The 25,324-nt window shown below is 43.7% G+C and overlaps 1 protein-coding gene across 1 annotated transcript in view; it reads left to right on the top strand.

Annotated features, from left to right (window-relative positions):
• reck (reversion-inducing-cysteine-rich protein with kazal motifs) overlaps positions 1-25,324 on the top strand; it is a 95,310-nt gene that overhangs the window by 33,891 nt on the left and 36,095 nt on the right. The window contains exons 4-14 of the mRNA XM_080417711.1: positions 4,915-4,951; positions 7,247-7,332; positions 8,876-8,923; positions 9,576-9,609; positions 11,157-11,354; positions 12,184-12,448; positions 13,839-14,012; positions 17,771-17,983; positions 21,047-21,183; positions 22,207-22,350; positions 22,671-22,859. Of these exons, the coding sequence (XP_080273837.1) occupies positions 4,915-4,951; positions 7,247-7,332; positions 8,876-8,923; positions 9,576-9,609; positions 11,157-11,354; positions 12,184-12,448; positions 13,839-14,012; positions 17,771-17,983; positions 21,047-21,183; positions 22,207-22,350; positions 22,671-22,859 (1,525 nt within the window). The remainder of the gene's footprint in view (positions 1-4,914; positions 4,952-7,246; positions 7,333-8,875; positions 8,924-9,575; positions 9,610-11,156; positions 11,355-12,183; positions 12,449-13,838; positions 14,013-17,770; positions 17,984-21,046; positions 21,184-22,206; positions 22,351-22,670; positions 22,860-25,324) is intronic.

Raw genomic sequence — 25,324 nt, 5'->3', positions numbered from 1 at the left:
TCCTATGAAACCTCTACGGAGAATGATTCACAAACTTTGGGAGAAGAAAAAAATTGTTTACTCAATTGGCTATTTTTGAATAGCCAAAGTATAACATACGGTTAAAGTGGTTAAAATGGAGATTGGAGATTATTTCGTTTTTGTCGCATTCCTAAGGCAATAATTTGATGACCGGCGGAGTTTCCGGTAGTAGACTCAATTGACCTGCATTTGAGTCTCCTACCGGAGACATTAACATCTTTCCGCCGATCATCAAATTATTGGCTCAGGAATGCGACAAAAACAAAAAAATCTGCATGAATTCAAGGCTTCATGGGGTGTGTAATTGATAGAAAATAAGTAATTTTTTGGGTGAACTGCTCCTTTAACTAATTTTGTTTAACCCCCCCCCCCAGGACCCCTGGGGGTTCCGGACCCTACTTTGAGAACCAACGACCTAACCAGTGCAAACATTTGGCCGTAGCATGCATGCAAATCAGATCACAATCATCCAGTAATGGAAGGAATGTGTAGCCTCAACCAGTTCTTTTCTCGCTGACAAAGGAAAAGCAGCATTTATTTCTAAAATCAAATCCTAGCTTGAGCTCGAGCTTCTTTACTTACGTTTTCAGTGTGACTGTTTGAATGTTAAATTGTCATCAATAAAAATACTTAAATACCTTCGATACAGACAGACTTACATTATGAATCCGGTTCTAGATGGTTTTGGCCTACGTCCATGCATGCTGTGGAAATGGATTATGCTGCCAAATACTACGTCTTTGTTTTGTGGTTAATTTGAGTGAATGTGAGACGACACGCAAAGGAGAGAAATGTCACACTCATGGATTTTGATCGGTCGGTTGCTTCTGTGACCAAAGAACCAGAGGAAGTGATTCCTTTCACCCTCATTAGTGTATGATGATGGGTCAGAAAATCAAACTGTAAATGAACAAAAATGTAGTGAATGGAAACGACATCATGGTTCCTTGATCACACGGCACAGAAGCAACTCATGAAGGTGATTGACAAATTGACAATAATTGTCAATTTAAATGAATAAACTACACAACCCAGAGTTCAACATCACTTTATAGGAGCGGTTCCCAGTCTTATCTGGACATGGGCCCACTTCAAACTAAAGTGAAATTTTTGCGGCCCACCCATCTGACCACTTAACACGGCAGCGCATGCATTTTCATAACATGTTTATCTTAATGATCAATCAATCGGTTGTGTGTTCCGGCTTGGATCAATGGAACTAACGCAGTACACTTTAAGTTCCTTTTTTTTTGTATCACAATGAAAACGTATTTTTTGTAAGGATTTAAAGAAAAAATAGCATGACTTTGTTTTTTGCTGCTGATACTGCCAAAAAGGCTGGTATCGATATCGCCGAGTATGCCAGTCTATGTCAATCCGATAATGATATTTAATTAGTAATCAATATTTTGTATTTTGAATGCTTCAGTTGACGTTGAACTCCCGTTTTTAATGTACTATTAGCATTCTTATTTTACTTACTTGTGGCAGAGCTTTAACAATTAATCATGGCATTGTTGATGTTTTTGTTACATTTTGGTATTGCATTGGTAACTCAGGATCGGTTGCGGTATCTGGAAGGAGCAAATGGTACAGTCAGACAATAATGCTAAAAGGATAACACAAAAAGCCCTGGGGGCTTGTTTCCATTGTGGTCCTGTGTATTCAATTCAATTCAATATTCAATTCATCAAGACATATAAAGATATACAATACTATACAAGAGATCATTAATACTAGGAGCAGTAAAAGTATATTTACAGAACAACAGTGGGGGGGGGTCATTTCTTTTGGCAAGCTAGAAGACTTGTCTAGGTCCAGTTACAAATTGCAGACAGGTGCTCTTTTATGGCGGTTTGGAAGGAGGGTAGGGAGTAGTGCTTTTTTATGGCTTAGTGGTAGGACATTCCACATTTTGGGTGGCATACTAGTAGAATGAATTCATCCCCATGTTTGTGCCGAATCTGGGGGGAATGAGTTCAGTGGTGGAGCTTCCTCTGGTGTTGTGCCTGTGGGCGTTTCTCACTCTGAGATGACGCTGCCACGTGGCAGCACACATCCACTGACACCCATGTCGTACAGAATGAATGAAATCAGACCACATCTTAAGTGTCATGATGTGTGCTGTACATGTTAACTGTATTTTACTCTATTTTTGGTGCACTCAAGTTCACCACCATGGCACACTGTAGCACCTAGTCTTACCACACACACGCACACACAAACACGCACACACACGCACACAAGCGCACGCACACACGCGTGGGCTCTGCCTGTCTAATTAGGATGCTGGGAGGCTGTGTTGTTAGTCATTTGGTTGTATCTAAGCAGCCATTACAGCCGACACACTCACTAATTAGGCTGAGATTTAAACACAAGGGCTCACGCGCGCACGCACACACACACACACACACACACACACACACACACACACACACACACACACACACACACACACACACACACACACACACACACACACACACACACACACACACACACACACACACACACACACACACACACACACACACACAGAGACACGTGGCCCTGTAGTTTATAAGGAAACGGATCTCACAACACTCACCCGACACACTTGTAAGGAACAGCATGCGAGCGCACACACATGCACACGCACGCACGCATATGAATTCACTCATACGTACATGAAAGACAGATGCATTTGTAGGTGCAACACGCACACACACACACACACACACACACACACACACACACACACACACACACACACACACACACACACACACACACACACACACACACACACACACACACCCCTATGCATACGTGCACATACTGATTTTAACACACTCACACACTCACTCGCTTATACGGTATCATCATACAGTATACAGTATGATCGAACACACAAACACACACACACCAAAAAAGCATGCACACAATGTGCACACACAAACATGCAAGAGTGCACGCTCACACATGCACATCATACTGTACATGTATTCACGTGTCTCACACACACACACGCACACGCACAGGCAGAAGGTGAGCCAGCACTTGTAAGCTCCACTAAAACATGATGTGGTCTGTCATGTTGTACGTCTCCCCCTCCTCCCCTCGCGGCGCAAATCATGTTTATACCTCATGTAAAGATACACTCCTCGCCCGCTGACTGGAACCTTTCTTCCAAGGCCAAGCGACATGGGGGAGAGTTTACAGTGACGTACGCATATATCGAGTTTACACGAGTTGATGGTCCTGTGAAGGCGGGTTCGTTTATCTGGAATTTCTGTTTCATTTTGTAACTCTCTGTGATGTTCTGTAGTTCTTTCTCTCTCGCTCACTCTCACTCTCTGTCAGTGGTGGAAAAAGTACTCAAATTTTTTACTTAAGTAAAAGTATCAATACTGCAATTTAGAAATACTCGGTTACAAGTCCGGAATTCAAGATTTACAAAAGTATCGGTATCAAAATGTACTTAAAGTACAAGCATTGTGAAAATATTCACAATGCAGAATGTCCCATTTCAGGTTTTCAAATGTATAACAATATTTTGAAAATAGCAGATCTACAAGCTCACAATGCGTCGCATCGCGACGCATTGTCGCATTGTCGCATCTCCGTCTCTGTCTCTGTCTCTGTCTCTCTCTCTCTCTCTCTCTCTCTCTCTCTCTCTCACTCTCTCTCTCTCTCTCTCTCTCCCCATCACTCTCTTTCTCTCTCCATCTCTCTCTCTCGCTCCTTGTCCCACTCCCTATACCATCTCTTTTTGTCCGTCTGTTTGCTTCTTTATGGACGTGTGTGCGTCACTCACACATGCCCTGTGTGTGTGTTTGTGTGTGTGAGCAAAGAGTTTGTTTGACAACATTAATCCCACAAGACTGGAGTGCTGGGAAGGTGCTGGGAAGGTGCTGGGAAGGCGTGGTGTCATATTTACCCTGTTTCTTCTCATCACCATGCTTTGCTTTTCTCTCTGGAACACATAACAACACACACAAATGTTCTGTGGGAGATCTCACTGGCTTGTGAGCGCACCCTGCAGCCAGCGCACACACACGCACATACACGTACGCACGCACGCACGCACGCACGCACGCACGCACACACACACACACACACACACACACACACACACACACACACACACACACACACACACACACACACACACACACACACACACACACACACCTCGTGTTTCTATCTCATGTTAAGTTCATCTTCAGTTCAGTCAGTTCGTTTTAATTAGGTTTTTAAATCGTTTGTTGCTTTAGTTTTTATGTCGTGAAAAGGCTTAGTTTTGATTTAGTTTTTTATTAGTTTTAGTGTTTTAGTTTTAGTTTGTTATTGTGATATGGGATATAGTCAGCGACGAGATTCAAAAAGCTCTGACATTTTTAGAAAATAGCGGATCGGCAATCTGCATTTTGTTGCTTTTGCGCGGAACATATGAATTGAAAACAAATGACGTTTAACCTTGTTTAAGATCCTTCTGGGATAACATTTGATACGGTTGAGTTAGACCTATACTTTTTAAATAATCTTATTCTTATACCACTTTTCTATACAGCGAAAATAGACAATCTACAAGCTCACAACACTTGGCAATGTGATGCGTTGTTTGTACTCTATAGAGTACTAACAAGCTACGCCAGTGGATCTCAAAGTGTGTTTCTTGAGAGGGTTCCAAATGGACCCTTACAGGTTTGTAACTGGGAGTGTACAAATGAAACCAAATGGACCCGTAAGGGTCCATTTGGTTCCATTTGTGCACTCTCAGAGTTATGGGGGGTCCTTGAAATTAAAAGATTTGATGATCGAACTATTTGACACAACTAGAACAATCAGATTGTATTGTATTGGATTAAAGATGTAACGTGGGCTCTGTTCTGTGTTCTCCTGTCTTTGCAGAATGAGCTGTGGACGTGCATCAACTCTACACTGCCCGGTAAGTCCATTAAACCCTACACCTGACATTGGTTCTCAACCTTTTCCTCAATCAGAAACTCGAAAGCGTTCAAACTGATTGGAAGTACTGTAGGCGGTCAAAGGTCAAGGTCACTGTGACCTAACAAAACGTGTTAATTACATTCCTAAAGCCTTCATTCACTACAGACACCGATATGAGTCTGGACAGACAGGGAGGTAAAGGTCAACGGGTTGGCGGAGGCATTCAGCAGCGATTTGGTATTTCTAGCTTATGTATCAAACCTTTAATTAACCAAGAAAGACGTTTAAAAAACTATTTTTCGAGGGAGACGTGGCCAAGACAGGCAGCAGTGAAATTGAAAAGAACACATTTACAAACGGGAAACATAAAAGGAGACAAAAAGAAAAACACACTTGAAAAGAGGTGTGAAAACCTTGACATATTCTTTTTTTCATTTAGCAAGAATTTAGCGGAATCAATCCATCCAGTTCCGAGTCATCCCGTAACCTATTCATACCGAGGGGTGCAGAATGCACAAAAGCCCTTTTCTCAATTTCTCGGAACCATGGGAAAATAGCAGTGCAGCGCGTCACCTTGCTTTGATTCCACCGAATTAACCCAGTCGTTAACCTGGCGAGGGCCGTACTGTAATTCAAAGGAGAAGAATGTGCAGCAGTGGAAGTGCTATACGTAAAAGGTGCCCCCACCTTCCCCCGCCCCCGGGCGGGCGGGGGAGGGCTCTCTCTCTCTCTCAGCTTTGTAAACTGTCTCTCTCAGCCGGCGCTTCAAAGAGCTATAACCTCCGCTATCTGCGCCGGGGCTAAATCCACCTGTCAGAGAGCTAACAGCATCCAGATGTAGGGAGGTCTGGTCGAGGATCAGTCTACGTGGCTGTGCCCGCCGACAAACCTCCACTCCTTTAAAGCGTGATCTATGCTCCATTGTACGGCTGTCAGGGCAGATATGATAATACTACACTGTTTGGTCCGTGATTATAGTTATGCCTCCTGGGAGCCTTTACTAAGAGGCCGTCTGGTCACTATATGCAGGTCTATTTACAACTCACCGTTTAGTAAGCAAACCATGTTCTCACTCACCTGTTGGTAGTCTGTCAGAGTAACTATTTGTAAATCTAGCATGGTCATGTAGAAAGAGCCATGTATGGATCTGTCCACTAACCAAGCCTCCATCTATTTGGGTTCTCTTGTTTTATGTATAAAGGGAGGCTGCCTTTGCATGAGGCAGTCTCCGAGAGCTCTCGACTTTTGTTAAATAGATCCATTGATTCATTCCACTTCTACCCTTGTGGGAATTATTTTGTATAAGTCATACTGATGTAAGGTATGCTTTGATTCCTGCCACGACGCGGCACGGTAGCATTGCCGACGGCTAGGTTTGGGATTTAGTCGGGCCAAGGGCATGATGTCACCACCAAAGTGTTAGAAAAAGGGAAATGCAAGTGAACAAGGTCTGCAACCGAAAGCCTACCATCAACGTACTGTACGTCTCAGACTGACACGCTGTCAGTAGTTGGGAATGTGTGCTGACTGAGAAGGAAAATAATCAACTTTGTTTATGTATAGCACAGTGGTTCTCAAACGTTTTCTAGTCAAGGACCCCCACATTGATTTGGCCACGGACCCCATATTGTGATGCTATGTTAAATACTTTTGCTCACTTTGAGAACCACTGATGTAGCACATTTCAGTTTCAATACTCTCTACATTCAAAAGAAGGAAGAAGGGTGAAACATAATTACATTGAAAAATGAGCCGTAACGATCCAAAAGAACATTGAAACATTGAAATGTTTATTGTATAGATGGGTTTCCTGTTTGTAAACATGAGAGGATGATGCGCGCGCAGTGGAGGGTTGAGCCTGTAGAGGGCGCTATTACCCGCAGCAGCTCTAGTCAAATGTACATTCATAAAATAAATGGTCTTCACCGGGTTTAATGAAAGTAGATTAAATTATGCAGTTTGTAATATCTTCTTTACTCAATAAAAATGATTTGTCGGAAGTTGGATCTGTTTGTATATAATAGCAGCATTATGCCTATTATGCCTATAATAGCAGCATTATGCCTATCTAAATCCTGAATACAATAACAGAGTGAAGGGTGCTTCCGGTTCGTTCTACCCCAAGCATGCGCAGATTGCGCTCTCTGCTCTGTGATGACGTCGCGCGGAAACCCATCTATAGGGCAGAGAAATTAATTGTTGAATGCAGCGTTTATGAAAATGAGTTTTTGGTATACGTGAGGTCAAGTACACTGTCGCTAAGGTCTTTTTGGTTGTTTGATTCCCCCCTCAGGAGTGTCCAGGAAGTCGGATGGATGGGTGGGGCTAGGCTGCTGTGAGCTGGCCATCTCTGCAGAGTGCCGTAGGGAGTGCAAACAGGTGACACGTTTATAACGTCCTGCTACTCTGCTGACATTGAATTCTTCTAGTTTATTAGGATTTATTTTTTTGGATTGATACAGTATTTTCTTGCACTATTTATTTATTATTTTAACCTTCTTTTTGGGCTGTATTTAAATTTAGACCTGAGGCCGATTCTAAAAACGCCTTCTAAATACTGACCTAAGTTTTCTGAAAAACTTCAAATATTGATTAAAAAATTACAACAAATGAATGTTTCTATATACTGCACATAGCAACAAGAACCCCAAAAGGGGTTCCCATCCTGAAAGGTATAGTTGCAAATAGGGGTTCCAGCCCAAAATGGGTTAACTAGGAGAAATAATCTCGTATTTTTTTCTGAAGCTGCTTGCAGATTGAACACAAATGACAAAACATGTAGCAATCTTGAACATTCAACTACAAAGTCATAAAACAATCTAGAACAGTGGTTCTCAAACATTCTTATTTCAAGGTCCCCCAGTTTGACATGCATTAGACCACGGACCCCTATAGCTTTGAGAGACGGGTCCCTTTGGTTCCATTTGTACACTCTCAAAGTTGCGTACACATAAGGGTCCATTTTGGTTCCTCCTAACTATCAATCATTTAGCTGGGGACCCCTGTGGAACCTCCTCAAGAACCCCTGGGGGTCCCCAGGGCCCACCAATCTGAAGGATTTGTCTTTGTTCTGAGGTGCGTTAAGCCCACGAAATAAATAAAACATGTACTGTATAAGCTCACAACACATTTCTTCACATTATTTCATCGTAAATTTGAACTGGATTCCTTGATATGTATGAATTTTGTGGTGTCATGATGTTTGATTGTGTACTTAATGCATGTTGTCCATTTTTTATTCTACAGCAAATATCCACATAAGTGAATGATACATATGAACAAAAAAGGGTTTTCAAAGAAGTACTGCTTATCTCCAAAATGGTTTGGACTGCAGACTTCCAACGCATTCCGTCTTTGATGAAAAAATATATAGGATTTATTTTGAGCAAGGCAACAAATTATGACCAACGCGTATCGACATACAGTAGAAGGCCTTCATCTGATGAAGACCTTCTTGGTCAAAATAAATCCTTTATATTTTTTCATCAAAGCCGGAGTGCCTTGGAATTCATTTCTTTGCAAGTCTGCAGTCAACACCATTTGAGAGTTAAGCAGCACTTCTTTGAAAACCCCTTTTTTGATTATGTTTCTATCACCAAAGAGCACCTATCTATCAGAGCCACTGACTGATCCCGGCAGCGCTTCTTCTTTTCTCTTTTTAAAGTGAATGATACAGTTTCCTTTTTTTTTTTAAAGTTATAGTTAGGGTTAGTTTTTCTTTTACTCAACTGCTTCTAGAAAGGAAATAATTACAGTTCTGTTTGGTTATCGTACTTCTACTTTATTAAACAATACTTGCCTTAAGTAAAATATTGTAGTACTCTTTCCAACCTGTATTAAGAGAGAATCCTATCATCCTGTATCCAATAGTCATTGTACTCATACAGCACTGTCTCCTGTCTGTCTCTCATCCTCCCTGCAGGCCTCGTCCAAAAACGACATCACTAAAGTATGCAAGAAAGATACAGAGGTAAGTGAGATGTTTGGGGGAGAGAGAGAGGGAGAGAGAGATAAGAGAGAGAGAGAGAGAGAGAGAGAGAGAGAGAGAGAGAGAGAGAGAGAGAGAGAGAGAGAGAGAGAGAGAGAGAGAGCATTTGATGGAACACAGCCAGCATAGTTGGCACCAATAAAGAATAAGTGAATGAGACAGTATAGTGATCACATTAGACCCCGGGGAGAGCTTGTTCTAGTTACGTAATCTAGCAACTTTTACTGTAAGTATTATGGTCTCTGTTGCGTCTCCAAAACTGTTGCTTTTCAGGATTCAAATTCTGCAAATAGCAAGAGTAGCAGATCCACAAGCACAAAACGCGTCGCTTCGCACCACATTTTGAGCTTGTGGATCTGCACCATTTTTTTAAAGATTTATTTTTGGGCTTTTATGCTTTTATTATTGATAGCACAGTAGGCTGACAGGAAATAGGGAGGGAGAGGGACTCGAACCCGCAACACCCTGGCCCGGGCCGCTACGCCAGCGGTCCGGGCCTGGATCTGCTACTTTTGAGGGCATTTTGACAAAAAAATATCGCAGGCATATCACGATCCCGTGAAATAGTCAGTGTTCGGGTGGTGTAACGGCTCAGTATTCACAGTGACATGCTGTTCTCTTCTTCTCATTTCAGAAACCCCTCTACAGCTGCATCACCAAAAATGAAAGTAAGCCATCGCTCGCTTCCTGTCTTTCACCTGAGCTCTACTCTGTGTGTGTGTGCGTGTGTGCGTATGCGTGTGTGTGTGTGTGTGTGTGTGTGTGTGTGTGTGTGTGTGTGTGTGTGCGTGCGTGTGTGCGCGTGCGCGTGTGCGTGTGCGTGTGCGTGTGCGTGTGTGTGTGTGTGTCTGTGAGCTTGTAGATTGGCTATTGTCCGTGTGCGAGAATGGCACAAAGTTAAGAACTCAGGGATAACTCTAACCCCTAAACCTCTAAACCTAACCAGGAAAATGGTCCTCACAATGTCTTATTTCTCACATTCTACTACTGTATACTCGTGGGGACATTTGGTCCTCACAAGTATAATACAAGTACACACACACACACACACACACACACACACACACACACACACACACACACACACACACACACACACACACACACACACACACACACACACACACACACACACACACACACACACTGATCCGTCAGCAGGTCAGAAACGTACGTGACTTGCCTGGGGGGGGTCAGCCTGGTAGGATGTGAGGCCGTGGACTTCCTGTCCAGTGTGTGTGTGTGTGTGTGTGTGTGTGTGTGTGTGTGTGTGTGTGTGTGTGTGTGTGTGTGTGTGTGTGTGTGTGTGTGTGTGTGTGTGTGTGTGTGTGTGTGTGTGTGTGTGTGTGTGTGTGTGTGTGTGTGTGTGTGTGTGTGTGTGCGCGCGTGTGTGTGTGTGTGTGTGTGTGTCTAGACAGTCTGAAATGAGATGTCTTGTTGTCTGCCTGCTTCTGTTCTCCGTGGAATGCTTAAAAACACAACATTACTGCACAGAGGCTGTACTGAAGGCACAGCAGCCTTGTCAAGATGTAGAGGACAAGTACTAGTTCTAGTGTCAGTAGAACCGTCTCTTCTCTTCTCTTCTCTTCTCTTCTCTTCTCTTCTCTTCTCTTCTTCTCTTCTCTTCTCTTCTCTTCTCTTCTCTTCTCTTCTCTTCTCTTCTCTTCTTTTCTCATGTTACACAAAAACATGCATTAGTCTATCCGAGGTCGATGCAGCAAGTATGCTACAAGGCCAATGATCTGTCAACGAAAAGAATGACTGTCAATGCGACCACTAAAGCGCCGCAACGCAACACAAACGGCAACAATGAGAAGGAACAACAGTGAGGAACTTCTACAAACTCCGGAAAAGCAATCAAATTTCACTTGATGGGACCGCTGGCGTAGCGGTCCAGGCACCTAGGTTCAGTGTAGCCTGACAGCGTGTCATGGGTTCGAGTCCCGCGGGTTCTTTGCTGCGTGTCGCTCCCCATCTCTCTCTCCCCATTTCCTGTCAGCCTACTGTCCTGTCAATAAAGGCATAAAAAAAACTTTAAAAATCCCATCATGGGTACTTAATCATTATCTGTGTGTGTGTGTGTGTGTGTGTGTGTGTGTGTGTGTGTGTGTGTGTGTGTGTGTGTGTGTGTGTGTGTGTGTGTGTGTGTGTGTGTGTGTGTGTGTGTGTGTGTGTGTGTGTGTGTGCGCGTGTGCGCGTGTGTGTGCGTGTCCAGTGGGCTCTACGTGTTGCAGCTACGCGGGCCGCCACACCACCTGCAGGGAGTACTGCCAGGCCATCTTCCGGACGGACTCGTCCCCCACGGTGTCCCAGATCAACGCGGTCAAGGAGTACTGCCAGAGCCACAGCACACAGCTCATCGGCTGTGTCAGCAACTACACCAAGTCCTACCCCATACGCAGCCCCATAGACAGTGAGTACGGTCACCGTTCTGGGACACAGTGGTTCTCTCAAACGTTTTCTTATCAAGGACCCCCAAATTGATGCCGCGGACCCCCATCTGAAAAGGTTTTGTGCCGGGTACCCCCAGAAGAGAAGATTTATGTTTAAAAACAAAATCTACAATGCATACAGAACTGGGGGTCCTAGAAATTAAAAGGTTTGATAATCACTGCTGTAACACAACCATACACAGCCTGATAGACAATGAGTAGGCCTACAGTCACCTATTTGTAACACACACCCATAGGCAGCATCATAGACAGTGAGTGTACATTTCAGTAGCAGATGTTGCTATTTCACCGACTACTGGTCGCAATAAGATATAATCTCAATACAACTGAATGAGGTTTTGGGCGGACTTTAGACTTGATTTTATTACCTTTAGTAAACCTTGTCATAAACACTTTATATTTTCAATCGCCAGTTTAAAGCCTTTTTTAAATCATCATGATATGCGTTTAGTAAATTACGGTCCCATTAATTAAAAATAATTATGATAAAGTAGGCTATGTTTCTAGGGTGAGTGAAGATCCGCCCTCGCTGCGGTTGCAGCCAATAGCATTAATTTCTGTTAGCATTTCGGAACCGGATATAGAAAGATGGCGGATTTTGAAATCGCTGAAAAACAGGCTTCAAAACGGGTCTGTAGGAACCAGGGCCGTGACTTTGTCCATTCATTTTTACGGTCTATGGTCGGGACCCATTTTAATGTTTTTTTGAAGGAACTGTTAAATTATAGATTATCGATCATTTTTAATACTATACTCAATTAAATTGATTGTCCCTCTTGTCCCCCATAGGTCTGTACTGCTGTGACCGGGCGGAGGACACCCACTGCCAGGTGGCCTGCCGGAGGATCCTGCGCACCATGACCACGGAGCACGAGATCATGGAGGGCCTGATCGACGAGTGCGGCTCCCAGCCGCTCCCCCAGGACCCCCTGTGGCAGTGCTTCCTGGGCAGCGCCCACCCGCCCACCAAGACGGACGTGGAGGCCTCGCCGCCGGCCAAGATGGACTGTGCCAAGCTCCACTGCTGCTTCAAGGCCAACACGTCACTCTGCAGGCATGTACCGTCCAAGAAAAAAACGGTTTACGGTTTACTTCACGTTTCTGCGTGAAGTAGGTGGCCACCTTTTTAGTAGACCGGAAGCAGGTTGAAGTCTATTATGTCCAATGGAAGAGTGAACGTGACCACAGCTTCTGAACCATTCTTTAGCCCCATGGTCACTGAACTAAATATTGGACCCGAGCGCCACAAGCCACACATTCTTCCCAAGATTTTCATACTAAAATGGCTTTTTTTCAACGAGACAAATCAGAAGAAAATCTACTTTATTATCAACCTTTCTCTGTCGTGGGATCTAACACCTGTAAACATAGGATTTTCGCAAGATCTGCCGTCACCCACTTAGGAGTTTGTGGGTTTGTAGGATTTGACATTGTTTATATTTTGTATCGTATCGTTGCAGGTTTCCCCTGCTGTTCTCATTAACGGTCCAACAGATGTAGCTATTTCCACTCCTGGTGGCTGCAGAAAAGCTAACACTCCATTCAAGTGAATGAAGTTTTGGCCAGACGTTACACTTGATTTTATTACCTTCGTAAACATTTTCATGAATACTTTATGTTTTCAATCGCTAGTTTAAAGTCTTTTTTTTTTTCAATTATCATGATATGATATTTATATATTAATACATTAATTAATGATAAAGTAGGGTATGCTTCTAGGGCTTCTACTGGTTCTACCGAGTGAAGACCCGCCCTCGCTGCCCTTCCGGCCAATAATAGCATTAGTTTCCGGTAGTTTTTTTCGGGGACTGGAAGCTCCAAGATGGTGGATTTGGTGGATTTTAAAAGTGGCTTCAAAACGGGTCTGTAGAAATCAATCTACTTCATCTGCTTCCGTCTCCACGAGACGAGACCATCATTGGTACATATGTATTTATAAAGCACTTTTAAATAAATCACCAACATATATTTCATCACTGTTAAAACCAAATACTTCCACCCAATCCATCAAACACGCTCTCAGGAATACATCCCATTATTAGTCCCCAAGGCCAACACCGAGCCAGGCAAATCAGCTTTCAGGTTTAGCGCTCCCTTCACTTGGAACGAATTACAACGCACTTTAAAAATGGATTCCATGGTCTCACTGGGTCAATTAAAAAACTTGCTAGCTAATCTTGTTGTTTTAGATTGTCACTGTTTTAATTAAGCTCTCTTTATTACTGTTTTATTCTGTTGTTTTGTTGTTTTCACATTTATAACTTGTTTATCCTGTTGTTTTTATTCATCATTAGTATTTACACTGTTGTACTATATGCTTGTAATCTCGGCATCATTGAAAATGAGGGCTCTGCCCTCAATGTATCCCCGAGAAAATAAATAAAGGTTGAATGAAATATATTTTTGACAGTCTTGCCCCTCTCTCTCTCTCTCTCTCCATGCAGGGACATGTGCCAGGAGATCAGCACCAACTGGGGCACCCAGACGTGGCAGGAGTTCGACCAGCTGTGCGAGTACAACCCCGTGGAGACGGAGCTCATCACCTGCCTGGCCGACGTCAGGGAGCCGTGCCAGCTGGGCTGCAAAGACCTGACCTACTGCACCAACTTCAACAACAGGTCAGACTGCTCAGAGCTAGCGCCATCCATCACTGTGCTGCAGCAACAATTATAGTGCTAACAACCAACCGTGCTGCAACTCGTTGCTTTCGGGGCTGAAACCTCTTATCTCCATATTACTTTTTGTGAATTTAATTTTAAATTAAAGGTAGGGTACGTGATATAAAAAATAAATAAAGTTAAAGTACTATATTCTGATAGTAATCATTGATAAACATTGCTTGTTCTGTCACAGGGGTCTCTCCAGCTCTTTAGTAAACAGAATATAGTACATTTTCATGTAGGTGACAAAATTTAAGCCAATCAAAATAGAGCCGACCAAGTGCAGAGCTAACGCAGGTCAAGTTTGCTAAGACTAATAAGAGGGTAACAACAACTCAACATGTTGAGCAGGTCAAGGACTCAGCAGCCCCCCCAATAGTGAAACATATTGTCGCTGTCGGGCAGATTTCTTTTTTTTGTAAATTAACGCCCTTGATCATACTACAGCGCCACACAAAAGTAGCAAAAATAGCAGATATTTAAGCTCGAAACGATATTTTGCTTGCATTTGCTGCTTCGATGTTCCCTTTGAAGAACTAATGTCATTTGGAAAGCCAACTGGAGACCTAAAAGTGTTATATATTTTTTTTAACAAAGGAGCCCCCCCCCCACTTGGGCCAAATGTAATGTTTTTTAGATGTTGATGATGGCACAGGGCGCTCCCGCTGTGGCATCGTGGGATTTGAAGTTCAGGCAAAAACAAACTGTGTGTGTGGGAGTCTCTCCTCCGGTGTGCTTTGAAGAGCTCCGGTTGATCCCGGTGTGAGTCTGTGCCCCCTCACTGGGGGCTTCAAAAGCACGGGACCACCGCGCCGCACGGGGCCCCCGGGCTACAGAGCCCGCATCAAACACACAATGAAGCTAGGGGTTGCGCAGCGTGTGTCTGTCTCTCTGCGTTGTATGTGTGTGTGTGTGTGTGTGTGTGTGTGTGTGTGTGTGTGTGTGTGTGTGTGTGTGTGTGTGTGTGTGTGTGTGTGTGTGTGTGTGTGTGTGTGTGTGTGTGCGCGCGTGCATGTTCACTGGTATTAAAAACAAAACAAAAAACACCAAAGCATCGTCTGTGTGTGTATGTGTGTGCGCATGAAAGAGCCATCCTTAGGCCCTTCAAATAAGTCTCAGCTGATGCTGTGTGTGTGTGTGTGTGTGTGTGTGTGTGTGTGTGTGTGTGTGTGTGTGTGTGTGTGTGTGTGTGGCTTGAGAAGAAATCCCCTTGCCACACAGGGGTGAAGCTTAGGTCAGAACTCAGGGATAGGGACAAACGCATGTATAACTATACTTGTGAGGACATCAAAAGTTTGCGACGCGTCATGAGCTTTTAGATCTACTATTTTCAGTGTGCAACACCAGAGCACAACTAAATATGAATCAGGCTTAATTCTAACCCTAAACCTAACCTCTAAATGTCTTATAATAACCCTAAACCCTGAATCTTTTCCTAATCGAAAGCCCTCTAAGAATCTTTTGAGCCATAAAGCAACCATTTCTCACTCACTATGTCTATTGTGGAAAGATTTAGAAGATTTAGCCAATTAAGATAGGGGTCTTCAACGTTTTGCAGGCGAAGGACCCCTTAGCTGAGAGAGAGATGAAGCAGGGACCCCCCCCCCACTATATTGTATGAATTTGGTTAGTGAATTAGATTTCATAGATTCATACACTATCATCAGTGTTGTATAAATATGTTAATATCAATACTTGTACTTGGTCTGCTCTTTTTTCCCCTCCACACCAAACCTCTTTGCCGGAAATAGCAGATCTGAAAGCACAGTGCCAAGCGTTGTGTGCTTGTAGATCTGCTATTTTTGGCTAATGTTCCCCTCAGAATAGTGATGCAAGGGTTCAAGTGGTTAGTGTAAAAAAAAAAGTTCCTATCACACAAAGATTTGGCAGCCCCCCCCCCCCCTGTTATAACTCTGAGGACACCCTACATGTAGCATTTAAGAGATTGCGACATACCGTAGTAAACAAAGCGTCCGGTTGGCTGTGTCGGCGGGGGGGGTTGGACGACCACACCCACACACCCAAGAAACCTCGGCACGATGGAACCCCCTCCAAACCCACCAATTAGCTGACTCACTTCAGACCAAAACCCTCCAATCAAAGATCAGAGAGGCTTCCTGGTTGGCCCGGATTAGAGGAAAACAGCCATCATGCTTTACCTCCTCCGTCTCTCTTAACCTCAAGAAGAGAAGCTTCCCCCCCCCCCCCCCCCGGCCGCCTCAGGCTGCACACCAGCCACTGGCGTGGGTCCAATCAGTGTTGCCAGATTCTGCAAAAGAAATAAGCAAACCAGGTCTATGAAAACCAGGCCCAAAAGAAGCGACTAGGCTATACGGCTATTTTCAATTTAATGAAATCTTGAGAGGGGGGGGGGGTCTGCAGACAAATACATATTAATCTGGGGGTCCTTGCCATGAAATGTTTAAGAAGCACTGATTTACAAACAATGTTAGGAAACAAGGCCAAATAAGCAACTACCTATATTTACTTGGCAACTTTGTAGAGAAACAAGCCCTAAGTCTCTTATAATAAGCGGACATGACAATGTGTCCAATATGTAGACCAGTGATTCTCAACCATTTGGGCCTGGGACCCCTGGTGGGTGGTGAGGGTATTGCAAGGGATAAAAAAAAAAGAAGAATGTAAAAAAAATCATTAATTGTATAAAGAGTCTTCTTTGTGATACAGGTAAATAGTCACTGTGTTGGTTCCACTGATCTGAGCTAGAACACAATCATCTTTAAACAATCAAATTCAATCTGTCTCATTTCAGGCACATAAGACCAACAACAGACGCAGCTAAACTCTTCAAGCATGATCTTCTCTCACCTAACATACTGTTTCATAACCTGGTCGCAGACAAATCTGACAGCTTTGAAACCTATAGAGTCAGAATCAGAATCAGAATTATTGTCAGCTTTATTGTCACATCACAGGTTTTACAGAAGTAAAAAAAAAAGTGAATTTTCTTTCGCTTTCGAATCTCTTTCCAAACAGACATTAAAAACACTTGACCGATAGCCCAATAGTTGTCACCGTTGCCATATAATTCAAAAGTACTTAGTAAGTCATTTTGATAGCTTCAAACATTTTGCAGATGCTTGTCTAACTTTTAAGGTTTTAAATGGGCTTGCACCTCCTCCACTGAGCCAGTTCATAGGGCGAAGGGAGAGTGGTGGCAGGCCATCAAGGGCAACTATCATAGTGTGTTTGGTCAAACAGTCTTCTCTGCTAGAGCCTCCCATCACTGGAATAGTCTTCCTACCGAATTAAGAGAGACCACCAATTATTTGACTCTCAAATTCAACCTTAACCCATTAAACCCAGGAAAGCATCTGTGTCATTTTAGATATTAGCGTTAGCGTCACTTTGTGCCATGCTGCGAGCTTGTATGTCTGCTATTTTTTGAACATTTTTGAAAGATTTTGTGTGTTTGAATTATTATTATTATTATTTTTTACACACATCTTCTCTTCTGGGGGTCCCTGGCACAAACATTTTCAGACGGTGGTCCGCGGCCAAATACATACAATTTAGGGTCCTTGGCACGAAAAAGTTTGAGAACTACTGATTTAGCGGGCATTTGTAGAATTGGGTTAATGGGTTAATGCACAAAAAACAAGGCAATTTTTATGGTGTTGTTGTTGTTGTTTTTCATCACCTGCCATAAGCACCATTTTCCTCTCCTCTCTCCGCCTTGGTGTTTCCCCTGCCAGGCCCACGGAGCTGTTCCGCAGCTGCAACGTGCAGTCGGACCAGGGGGCGATGAACGACATCAAGCTGTGGTCCAACGGCACCATCAAGATGCCCTTCATGAACATCCCGGTGCTGGACATCCGGAAGTGCCGGCCGGAGATGTGGAAGGCCGTGGCCTGCTCCCTGCAGATCAAGCCCTGCCACAGCAAGTCCAGGGGCAGCGTCATCTGCAAGTATGTGTACACAGTACCTGGACACTGTATAGGGCATCAGTTTTCTCAAAGTGGGGTCCTTGGGCTGGTGTAGTTCCAGGGGGTCCCCAGCAAAAGTACGCATCGCGATGCGTTGTGAGCTTGTACTGTACATTGGCTATTTTCACTAATTTTGCAAGACAATTTTGTGCGACGAACGTAGCGAATCAGTCTGGATTCCAGGCTACTAGTCCCCTGTCCTTAGCCCTTTTAAAACCCTCGCATCCCATTTCTGGGCACATCATAATGTGTGAAGCCTTTTAACAAAATAGGTTCAGATGGTCAGTAGCGTCCCCAGGAATTACAATTGGGCAGGTGAGATTTTTTTTGCTCCCCCCCCTCCCCCCCTAGAAAATCGGCGATCGGAAACCAGCGAAAGTGGCCGTTTTCACACGCAACGACAGCTTTTCGGGTTATTTGGGTTTTCTAGGGGAGGCGAGATCTTAGTTGGGCGGGCGACCGCCTGTCCTGCCTCTACAGTGGGTACGCCACTGCAAATGGTGATCCACGGCCAAATATATATTAATTTGTGGTGGTGCTTGACAACAAAAAAGTTTGAGAACCACTGGTACATTGGTACCGTACTGGTACAGTGGTACAGTATATTGTTTCTGTAAATTAACGCCCCACTTGATCATACTACAGCGTCACACAAAAGCATCAAAAGTAGCAGATCCACAAGCTCGAAACGCGATGCGACACGTTTAGAGCTTGTAGATCTGCTACTTTTGCAATAATTATTTTTTTATCCTGAAAAGTCTGGACATGCATGCTAGCACATACAGTACAGGTTAACACACTGTATTGCATGCAGGGGTTGCACATACAGGCTGAGTACTTTCCAGGCTAGTAGGTACATGTTTAAGTACATAAAGGAAACATGCAATGGAACAAGGTCACATTAAAGAGGGCTGGGGTCGTGGTGACAGAATGGGTTATCTAACCCAGAAGGGGGGCTAGAGAGACCCATCTGTCCTCAGGGATTTAAAGCCCACCCGAAAACAGCCGTTCTACAAGCTCACAACACGTCGCGCTGCGACGCGTTGTGAGCTTGTAGATCTGCTGCTTTCGGGTGCATGACACGGCACGAAACCAAGTATAAATCGGGCATTATTCATCACACAGCACACTACCTGTACTCCGTACGTCAACACCACTGTGTGTATGTGTGTGTGTGTGTGTGTGTGTGTGTGTGTGTGTGTGTGTGTGTGTGTGTGTGTGTGCGTGTGCGTGTGTGCGTGCGTGTCTCTCTCTCTTTCTCTCTGCCTCTCGCTCTCTTACATTAGCATGTGACATTCAATCCGCAGACAGTATATAAATGTTTAATAACTAACATATTGTGTAGTAGTGTGTCTATTGTACCGAGCGTAGCGCGATGATGTGTTCAATTATGCTTTATTGGTGTGGGAATGACAAGAACAATATCAAAGTTACATATTATTATGAACAATAATAACATGCGACATGAATGCCAGTAATAGTATTATTCGCAACATTCATTTTCAGACATGAAGCATGATGACATGGCGACACTTCGTCGCTAGCGTGGCGCGAGTGCTTACAAATCAAAGTTGAACCGGATCAAAACGTTTTTCAGCGTCTCCAATGAAACAGTGACGCATCACACGATCATATGTTATTGTTTCAAACCCCATATAATTCGATTACATCAAAGAAAAAAATCATTCTCATGAGATAAAAGCAGAGGATCCGGACACTCAAACGTACAAAGGAGGAAACACTCCAGCTCCCTTGTGTTCTTTAACCCTATACTTTTCATTTATCGTTGCTTTTGGGAAGAAAACCTTGTACCTTGTTTATTTTTATGTTTTTCTCTTCTTCGTAAATTACTGCCATTACTCGTCATATCACAGTGTCACTCAAAAGTAGCACAAGCTCACAATGCATCGCATTGTAGTTCTGCTAATTTGGCTATTTTGTAAATCGTCCAAAACTGTTACCAACGTAGCCAAAGTTTTTGTTTAGTTGTATAAAGCATCATGTATAAAATAACTGTGATGCTGTATTAACACATTTCGCTGGGAACCCCCTCAAGGACCCATGGGGGTCCCCGTGTTTGCATGCGTGTGCAGTAACATCAGCCATATAAGAGGGTGTCATTTGTCATGTACACACATGGTGAAGTGCTAATCCTCTCCTTGTGTTGAGTGACTGGTACAACCATCACATATTTCAACAGCTTGGGAACATCAGGAACAACAAGGCTGTGGAATCTCTCTGCGCAGCAAAAATCCTGTGTGTTGATTTAAAGGGATATTTCAACCTAAAAAAAAAAACATTTTCACCCCATGAAGCCTTGGATTCATGGAGATTTTGTTTTTGTCGTATTTCAATATTTGTTGAATTGAAGTAAATAGGAGGCCAAGCTTAACAAGAGCAATTACTATATTTAAAACATTCACTTATATCCTGGACAGTAGTAGACCTCCCTGGAATACACCGTATTGAATACAGTTGTTTAGTTCATACATTATTTTATATAGAGCAACTACAGTTGCAACTCAGGTCCGTTTCAAGAATAGAGGGTTTAAAATAATGGATGAGGGTCTGGTAGCTGAACAGCAGACAGTCTGCTGCTGTCTTCCTCCTGTCAAAACTACCTCAATCTCGAGTCCATCGTGGCGCATCTGACTTTGTCGAGCGTCTATATATGAACACAATTGGCCCGTGTTCGGGGGAGGGAAGCCGGGGCGGAGAGGATTGGGGCGGCACCTGTCAGCGGGGAGTGTTGGGCGGGAGGAGTAGGGCGAAGGCTCTACATCCTTCCCGGTGGGGGCTCCTCACTGGCAGGTGTGTGTGGGGAGGAATTAATTGGCATGGCGACTAAATTGGGGAGAAAATTGGGTAAAAATATAAAACAAATCTGCTGTGGGGGAGCTAATGATGGATGGAGGTGGGATGATAACATCATGTACAGATAACAACTGGACTGATCCACTCTCCTCTCCTCCCCTCTCCTCTCCTCTCCTCTCCTCTCCTCTCCTCTCCTCTCCTCTCCTCTCCTCTCCTCTCCTCTCCTCTCAGGTCAGACTGTGTGGAGATCCTGAGTCAGTGTGGGGACAGGAAGCGGTTCCACGAGGGTCAGAGTCCAGAGAGGATCTGTGACCTGCTCTCCCCCAACGACGATGCGGACCGCTGCATCCCCCTAGACACATACCTCAGTGAGTACACACTCTCTCTCTCTGTGTGTGTGTGTGTGTGTGTGTGTGTGTGTGTGTGTGTGTGTGTGTGTGTGTGTGTGTGTGTGTGTGTGCGTGTGCGTGTGCGTGTGCCCGTGCCCGTGCCCTGTCCTATGATCTCCTCATTATACTTCATGTCCAGCCCTCACATTGGATTCATAATTGTAATTTCTTAGAATCTCAGGCCATCTCAGACACATGTAAAAGCGTGCGCATATTTGGGCAGGGGGGGGGGCATACTTATCGTCTCTGTCGGGTGGTGGAAACCTCATATGTCTAAAATGTTAGTTTTCAGGATTCAAATATAGCAAAAGTAGCAGATCTACAAGCTCAAAACGCGCCGCTTCGTGCCGCGTTTTGAGCTTGCCGATCGGCTATTTTCACTTTTAAAAATCTTTGATTTAATAATATATTTTTTAAAAGGAATGGTTCTGGACATAGGTTTCCACCTGACAGCAACGATATAGGGAGGACATGCGGGTGTACACTGTTCTATACGGTCGCCTTGCTGTAATAAAATATGTAATAAATCTATCCTCACTGCTACATACAGTACATACCTCAGAAATGTTCCTTGTAGGAAGAAATGTATAAATAAGTAATAATGTGACAACGTTGGCTTATATCATTGCTGTCGGGCAGAAACCTTGCATCTCCATATTTCAACTTTCTTTGTGTTTTCTTTGTGTGTAAATGAATGCCCTTTGTCCCTTAAATTAATACTTTGTCATACTACAGTGTCACACAAATGTAGCAAAAATAGCAGATCTACAAGCTCACAATGCGTCTTGATGCGACACATTGTGAGCTTGGAGATCTGCTGTTTTTGCTATTTTTGCAATAAATAAATATATATATATATATATATACATATAGTCAAAGTGATTAAGTGTGTCTGCAGGTTTTATAAATATTGAACTAACCACCCACACCCACACACACCCACACCCACACCCACCCCCACACACACACACACACACACACACACACACACACACACCACAGTCCCCAGTTCCCTAGGCAACAGCATCGTGGAGGAGGTGATCCACCCCTGTAACCCCAACCCGTGTCCCAGCAACCACCTGTGTCAGGTCAATAGGAAGGGTTGCCATGACGATCTCAGCTGTCTGCCATACTCCTGTGTACCAGGTAAACATTTTCCCCAAAAAAACATTTTCAGCTCCAGAGCCAAAACCAAATTAAATATCTTCGCTGAAAATAGCAGATCGACAAGCTTGAGCTTATCAATCAGTTATTTTCCACAAAGGTTTTCCCAGAATACGGATGCTGGGGTTTAAGTAGTTAATAACTTATGCCCTATTTTTTTTTTAAAATGTTTGTTTCTCTACAACGTGTTGTAGATCTGCTATATTTCTGCTATTTTCAGCCATTTTTTTTAATGCTGACCTAAAACTTTCACGTAGTATAGTAATACAAACGTGTGCGTGTGCGTGTGCATGTGCGTTCAGGCTGCAAGCTGGGTGAGGCCTCGGACTTCCTGGTCCACCAGGAGTCGCGCATCCAGGTGCCCCGGCGCAGCGCCCCCGCAGGCTGCTTCGAGGTGTGCAGCTGCGGCCTGAGCGGCCGACTGGAGAACTGCGCCGAGATGCCCTGTGTGGACACCAGCAAGACCTGCGTCATAGGAGGACAGATGAAGGGTGAGACAAGGAGGACCCCCCCCACTTTGAGAGCCAGTGGTCTAATGAACTGTCTGTCTGTCTGTCTGTCTGTCTGTCTGTCTGTCTGTCTGTCTGTCTGTCTGCATTGTGAACTGTTGATTTAAGGGTTACATATCTGCCTCTCTATCAATGTATTGGTGCTAGTGAATGTACTTCAAAAGCAGTGTTGCGTGCGTGTAGGTTCGTACATAGGCCAGCAGGGGCCAGTAGTTATCTGACTTTTAAAGTGCCAGTCCCGTCTCCCTCCCAAGTGTTTTTGAAAATCCTGGTGGTTTCTTGCGTTCTTCTGCACTTCCCCAAAGCATTAACAATAGTGTGTTTACATCTACATCTGCTGTTTTCCAGGGGGTCCCCATGCATCAAAAGTAGTTAATGTGGCATCGCAATCATTTTAACCACTTTATCCATTTATAATGTTGGCTATTCAAAAATAGCAGATCTACAAGCTCACAGCGCGTCACTTCGTGCCGCACTGCAAGCTTGTACATCTGCTATTTATTTTTTTATATTTGAGAAATATCGAAAATGTTTGGTTTCCCTGGCACAAAACCTTTTGAGATGGGGGGTCCGCGGCCAAATACATATCAATTTGGGGGTTCTTGACACAAAAATCTTTGAGAACCACGGGTCTAGAGTGGTTAAAACACAGTGGTGTCCAGCCAGATGATGAGGCGTTGTTCTGGTATTAAATCTTCCCCCCAAAATCCCCCCCGACCTCCTGTGTGTGTCCCTGCATGTGTTTCTCCATCAGACAGTGTTTAGGAGGGAGAAGAAGGCAACCAACCACATGTTGGCATTTCCTTCCTGTGGTCACACTCTGCTTCTGCACACCCAAACGTCACTACATGAAAGAAACTATTCTCTCTCTCTCTCTCTCTCTCTCTCTCTCTCTCTCTCTCTCTCTCTCTCTCTCTCTCTCTCTCTCTCTCTCTCTCTCTCTCTCTCTCTCTCTCTCTCTCTCTCTCTCACTGCCCCCTTGTGAGCAGACACAATATAACCTCCATGGGGGGAAAAAAAAGCTTTCTGTCTCCCCTATGCTGTTCTCCCATTCAGAATTCCTGCTGCCTGTCTCTCCCATATGCTGTCTCACTCTCAGCTTTCCTACCGTCTGTCTGTCTGTCTCGACCTCTTCCGGGTGAACAAACAACTACTGTCAAATCCAAATAAGTGTCACTGAAAAAGCAACCGTTGATGACACCGGAAACTTGAAAACGGTTCAGGTTGGGGTTATAGGATTAGACGTTTACTGTAGATGTTAGGTTTAGGGGATTAGAGATAAGAGTTATGTCTGATTTTACATTTAATTGCACGCTGGTGTCGTGCACCGAAAAATGTGCCGATCTACAAGCTCACAACGCGTCGCAGTGCGAAAAATTTACTGGCAATACCGTCAGTCCGTCACAAAAAAAACTACTACAGCGTTGCTTTACTAACAACAAACTGCTTTGGCTTTTTAATTACACAATCAAGAACGACACTCTCCCTTTCCCTCTCTCGACAAGCAAGATCGTAAACATTGACTAATAAACAAACTGTCACAGGCAATTAACCAGGCTTTGCTGATACGGCAATTTTAATAACAGTAATCTTTTTAGACGCAGAATCGCTGTGCGCTCAGGTTGCAATGTAATATCAAATAGCTTAAACATAATAGGATTGGCGCACACAGTGGCCAGCAGGCTATGGCACAGAGAGACACATCAGAACAAGGCTATAAGTTTGGCAAGGCGCCGATTATCAGAACATATGTATATATATATATATATGTATATGTACGTATGAACACAATACAGTAGGCTATAGCAGTTGGCATGGCAGCCCATCAGAACATTAACAGTTTGGCACAGCTGCAAAACATGTTGCTTAATGATATTGATAATCGTTACACAGCAAGTCAAGAACAATTTCTTCTTTACAAAACCCAATAGCCAGGCAATACCCATTCCAGATCAATAGAGCTTTTAACCAAATAAATGAGCTACTGTACATTATAACCTCATAATATTCCAAATGTGCTCTTGCGCTGGGTGACGATAATGAATTCCCTCATGTCAACAACTCGATAGACTCCAGCTGAGGCTCTTCATTTACACATTCAGGTGGTGATGTATCAACGCTAGTTGCTTCTGTGCTTTTCTTTGATTTGGTCCCAGCAAAGAAATCATATCAATCATGTGTTTCTGTGCCATGTTGTAAACAACCCGTGCACTCAATGAGGATAGCTTGTCAACTCTAAACAGGAAACAGGAAACAGCGAACAGATGGGAGATGCTGATTCGATTAATAAAAACAAAAAAGGTGTAGTATAAGAACATTTATTTCTTAAATAGGCCTATTTTCTTATATTCCCCAATCCAGTCCCAATTTTACAATGATAAACGTGACAGACTTTTTTTTAATTTTATTATCATTCGTTCATTCTCAACGTACCGCAACCTCCTGCC

The sequence above is a fragment of the Gymnoscopelus braueri genome (assembly GCF_963280865.1).
Source record: "Gymnoscopelus braueri genome assembly, chromosome: 21".
NCBI lineage: Eukaryota > Metazoa > Chordata > Actinopteri > Myctophiformes > Myctophidae > Gymnoscopelus > Gymnoscopelus braueri.
The sequence above is the reverse complement of the archived record's forward strand: the minus strand, read 5'-3'. Positions and strand labels throughout refer to the sequence as shown.